Source organism: Tachypleus tridentatus, chromosome 7, assembly GCF_004210375.1.
Source record: "Tachypleus tridentatus isolate NWPU-2018 chromosome 7, ASM421037v1, whole genome shotgun sequence".
Classification (NCBI taxonomy): Eukaryota; Metazoa; Arthropoda; class Merostomata; order Xiphosura; family Limulidae; genus Tachypleus; species Tachypleus tridentatus.
This window is the reverse complement of record NC_134831.1, coordinates 196118359-196123927: the sequence shown is the minus strand read 5'-3', so window position 1 is coordinate 196123927 and position 5569 is coordinate 196118359. Positions and strand designations below refer to the sequence as shown.

General features: G+C 40.8%; 1 protein-coding gene across 1 annotated transcript; it reads right to left on the bottom strand.

Moving 5' to 3' along the window:
- Window positions 1-612: 612 nt before the first annotated feature.
- Window positions 613-3865, bottom strand: LOC143257899 (uncharacterized). Its single transcript, XM_076516924.1, has 5 exons — window positions 3791-3865; window positions 2756-2834; window positions 2213-2624; window positions 1861-2107; window positions 613-1496 (listed from the first exon to the last, which is right to left on the bottom strand). The coding sequence occupies exons 1-5, from the start codon at window positions 3863-3865 to the stop codon at window positions 849-851; spliced, it is 1461 nt and encodes a 486-aa protein (XP_076373039.1). The 3' UTR covers window positions 613-848.
- Window positions 3866-5569: the final 1704 nt, after the last annotated feature.

The window sequence follows — 5569 nt, the reverse complement described above, 5'->3', positions numbered from 1 at the left end:
GCCGGGACGAGATGTAATGATAATAAAACAAAGTATTTACAAACGACAACGCTTGTATAATAATAGTTCAGCAATTACAGATACAATTTTTAAAAATCTCACACTAAAAACAAACTTAAATTTAAATATGCTTACGAGGAATTAATACACACAGTGGCGGCGCCAGGATATTTTCGTTGGTGGAAGGGGGGGGGCTGAGGTAAACTGTGGAGAGGCTTCCCAAAATGCCATCAATATGAAGTATAGATGGTAAATTATAATAATGTAAATACCAAGGTACATTTCAGAAAGGTGTACTGTTTTGAACTACGTTTTCAATGCAGTTTTCATCAGAAACTCGTACTCTGATTAATAATTCATTATTACAAGCCCCAGTGACTCAGCGATATGTCTGTGGACTTGCAACGCTAAAAACCGGGTTTCGATACCCGTGGTGGGCAGAGCACAGATAGCCCATTGTGTAGCTTTGTGGTTATTTCAAAAAAACATAAAAAAACATTATTACAAATTAGAAATAATCTGTTTATGAAAATATGCGTATATGTAAAAGAGGAAGCTCACCTAAATTCCACCCAAGGTGATACATAGTAATAAAGAACATCAAGATTAGCTTAGATTGAACATTTAATATACCATTAAGAATAAAGCTACAAATAAAAAGAAATATAACATAAAGACATAGTTTACATCGCAGAAACGAATTATCCCATGTGAAGTTAATACACTCTGAGGAAAAGTAAGGTCACTATCAGGCTAGCTATCTTTCATCATGTTGTGTTTATAGTCAATATTACTTCAAAACAATGCACCTGTTCTGGTAATTGGCGGCAAATGTGTCTATAACACTATCAATCGCGTGTTGTTTTGCCCTCCTGGAAGTTTACTGATATAACAGTAAGGTTACTGGTGCGGTTGTTACCACTGCTGTTGCACAAGTATGTCTTGAGAAGCTTCAGACATGAGAAACTTCTCTCACAGGCAGCTGAAGTGACAGGCAGGGTCACAGCGATGCATACAAGTTTGTGGAGATCCATGAAGGCATCCTTGTATGGCTCCAGCATGGTTGCAAGCTCCAATGGTGTGGATACTTCCTGCCACTTGTCTTTCTTCCTGGCAATTAGCCGGTTCAACTGGTGGACATCCACTGTGAGGTCATCCTCTGCCACACTATAGTTTGCTGCCATTCCTAAGAGTGCTTGCTTGTCCAGAAATATGGAGTGTTTGGGGTTCAATGCAGTTGCACCCATCAGAACACTGCAGGCATCAGAGGAGAATCTTCTATTCAGCTCGTTGAGCATACTGTCTATGATGGCATAGAAGGTGTGTATTCTGGTATCTGGTATTGGTTCATCTCTTTGACCAGTACTAGATGTGGTTATGAATTCGTCCAGGTGTCTGGGGGGCAGATTGCTGTCCACCGTGACGCACTGTCTCAGTGCGTATTCCCACTTTCTTACATATATCCTCAGCAGACTCTTCCAAGTCTTTCCATGCTGCTTCAGTTCTCATTTCTAAGAGACCAGAGATGACAGATTGTACTAGGTCCTCTGCAGAGGCCAGCTGCAGGTGAGGTGACTGGAGGTGGTCTGATAGCTGTTTTGCCATCAGAAGTAGTTTTTCTATGGCCACTAGACTGGTTACGAACTGCTGATTTAGGAGGATGCACAGGCTTTTTGATTCAGTGGCTCTGTGGTCATTGTTCCCCTCCACAAGACGCTTTAGGGTTGTCACAATGGCAGGGAGGGTTATTTTCGCAGCCAGACAAGCAGCATGTTGACAGGCCCATCTTGTGTCTGACAGTTGCTTCAACTCTATGTGCTGGTTCACGGGTTCAAGCTCCTTCTGTACCTTCAGAAATTATTCATGCACAACCGGTGTAGAGAAGAACTTGTACAGCTTCTGAATTGTCACAAAGAACTCTGCTGCAGCCTGGATGTTGTGCACACAATCAACTAACACAAGGTTGAGCTTGTGTGCATAGCAGTGGACATACACAGCCTGAGACACCTCTCTCCTGAACCTATCCTGTACGCCACTGATGTGCCCTGACATGACTGCAGCTCCATCATAGCACTGGCCAATGCAGGCATTATGGTCAATACCACATTTAGCCAGAGTTTCCATGATTTTCTTTAGCAATTAATCTGCATCCAGAGCCTCAGCAGCTGTGAAGTCCAGGAACTCCTCGTGAAGGCTCTGTTGGTGGAGGTACCTTATCACAATAAACAGCTGTTCTTGTTTGCTCATATCCTTTGTTTCATCCACCATTAGAGCAAAATGCTCAGCTTCCATGACCTCTTTGCTGATATCCTTCCTTGTCATTCCAGCTATGATGTCAAGTAGTTCGTTTTGGATATCATGGTGCGTGTACTTGGCATTGCCGGGACCACTCATCTTCTTCTTCACGATTTCATCATACCTGGAAATTATGTCAAGAAGTTCCAGAAAATTGCCCATGTTATCTGACTGATTACCTTCCCTGTGACCTCTCTGGGATTCATTCTGGCAGGCTATGTAGAGCAGTGCATCTATCACGGCTCTTATGTAATGTCGGTTCTCCTCCACAGTTTTAGCATGGCTTGCATCGAGAGTACAGTATGTTAGATCCTTGCACCCTTTGTTTTCTGCAACTTAAACTCTGCCCAAGCTTGCATGGCAAACTTGTGTCCTGCAGAGGTATCATGGGACTTCAGTGATGTGGTCGTCTTCTTCTAGTTCCAGAAGCCTTCATTGGTGAAGGACTTCTCAGTTTTACTGAAGTGTGTGTGACTGAAAAGACGACATGCGAAGCAGAATGCAGCATCTTGGGTCACAGAGTACTCCAACCACGAGTGCTGATCACACCAATTCTTGTTGAATTACCTTGACTGGCCACTGTATTTTGTGGCCGGGTATCTCTTCAAGTCTGGACAGGTAGGACCACTATCTGGAAGCTGGCTCAGGTCCTTGGGTCCTGGTGATAGTTTTTCACCATGGGTGTGAGTGCTGCCCTCTTGCGGCTGGGGTCCCACACTAGGGTGTCCGCATTCTCACCATCACGATCACCACTGTCCTCACTTGCACCACATGTGTTTGTAGGACCATCTACTCACTGTCTCTTCTTGGGTAGCAGGTCGTGTTGCATAATTAACCCTATCTGTAGTATGACCAGTTTATGTTTTGGTGGATGATGTCTGACTCTTGTCTTGTGTGTTGGTGTCCTTGTTTGAAAACGAGTCGCTGATTTAGATTTCCTTTTATTAATCCAAACTGAGTGTGTGTTCCAGTGTGAGGCCGAGTACCAGAGAGAGCGAGAGCTGCATAAACAAACATAACTCCCTTTTATACAGAGCGCGCGAACGTCAAAGTAACCCCAAGCCGGCTGACTGTTAGTACCACTTCTTACTTCCAAGTTGTGTTAGTTTATATGAAACGAATGGGAATTTCTCTCCTTATATTGGCATTAGGGCTTACAAAGGATATTCATTTTGAACATTGAAATCTTAGGAAAAGATATAACATGCATACTATTGGGTCATTTCATGAATAAGGAACAAATAGCAACTTAACATAGTTCAACATTACGAACAACTGCTCTGCGACATTGAAATCACCAAATTACGTTAATAGCACATGAAAATCCAGGACATATCCGTAAAATACTGTTAAAGAAAGTGTTTATCTTTAACCATATAGCACAAGTACTTAATTATAGGGTAGTGATAATATAAAATTACATGGCTAATTAGGGAACACAAACACAGCTTTGTAAAACTGTGGGCAGCTAATGGGAGTGAGCTGGGGGTGGCACCTGGATCTCGATCGGGCTGAGGCGATCGTTAGCCGTACGCAGAGCGTGCACCATGGTCAGTGGCTTGGTGATCATACGCTTAAGGCGTTAGAGGTGGGAATCACGCGCTCGAGCAAAGCAAACCCGCAGCCTGGATATTGAATGGTCATAGTAGCACCAAAACAAAATGTTTAAATTGCAGTTGACCTTCACAGAAAGGCTGGTTTCTTCATAAGTTCACATTATTCATACAGGCCAAACTGTGATTGTGATATTGTTCTTATTATCATAAGTGTGACAAGCACCTGTTACAATAATGTAACTACTACATTACATTAAATTAGGCACTTCTAAATAGCCCAATGACAATTACAAATTTCATTCTAGAATTGTTTAGAAATATTATTTGGTCAGTGAACATGTAAGGTTATTATCTAATCATAAGTATAACATTAATTAGATTGTAAGTCATAATTTTAAGTGTATGCCACAATCATCAGTGCAATTTTGGATGGCTGATACACAATGCAAAATGATCTCACAGAGGACACAACACCGGCTAAATGCTTCATAGTTTTGACCTATGCACAATACACTTATATATGCATGCTATGTTTTACTTTTCAATAAAAGATAAATGAAATTAATGGGTAAATACCTGGGAAACCTCTGGTTTATCAAGTAAAATCGCTGATGATCTGTTGTAACTTGAAATCAACATGGTTCTACAATCTTCGTCAAAGCTCAAGATAGAATGGTATTACACAGGGAGCGGCAATACAGCGCATGAGTTTCAGTGCATTCAGTACGTTGCTATGGGACGCATGACACATACTTCCGTCTTAATGAAGACGTTGAGATATACAGATCTGTGTCTCTTTGATGTTAATTGTTAAGCAACAACGACGATTATGTTTTTCATATTTTATTAATATATGTAGGTAACAATATTGGGGGCTGAGGGGGGCCCAAGACCCCCTTGGCGCCGCCACTGAATACACAAGTTCATAATTAATATAAAATAAAACGTATATAATTTAGATTTATATATAAAAACACAGATTTTTATTATAACATCAAAATCATTGTTGCAAGCTTCTATGGTTTGTTTGTTTGTTTGTTTGTTTATTTTTTGAATTTCGCACAAAGCTACTCGAGGGCTATCTGTGCTAGCCGTCCCTAATTTAGCAGTGTAAGACTAGAGGGAAGGCAGCTAGTCATCACCACCCACCGCCAACTCTTGGGCTACTTTTTAACCAACGAATAGTGGGATTGACCGTCACATTATAACGCCCCCACGGGTAAAAGGGCGAGCATGTTTGGCGCGACGGGGATGCGAACCCGCGACCCTCAAATTACGAGTCGCACGCCTTAACACGCTTGGCCAGCTTCTATGGAATAAAACAAACAATCTCGTAATGAATTAGTACAAAACAGTGATAACGTTAGTAGCACCAGAATTACTAATGAAAGAAGTTTTTTCTATAACCTATCGGCACGTTAAATGGTATTTGCTTTTCCTTTTTTTTCTGACGTACTAAATGTTTAAATGCATTTTATAATTACATTTAGAAGACAGAATTACTCTTTAATTAGGTTTAAAAACGAGATTTACTTACCGTTCAAAGTACGTAACATTTAATACCGAGTTATAGGAAAGATGAACGTTTTTGTTATTAGATTGGACAAAATTACAATATATTATATGTATTCCTCAAAGTAAACTTTGAAAACGATATACTTTTTACACGTGTGTTGAATTACATAATCAAACATATCAAATACTTACTAAGCGTAGGT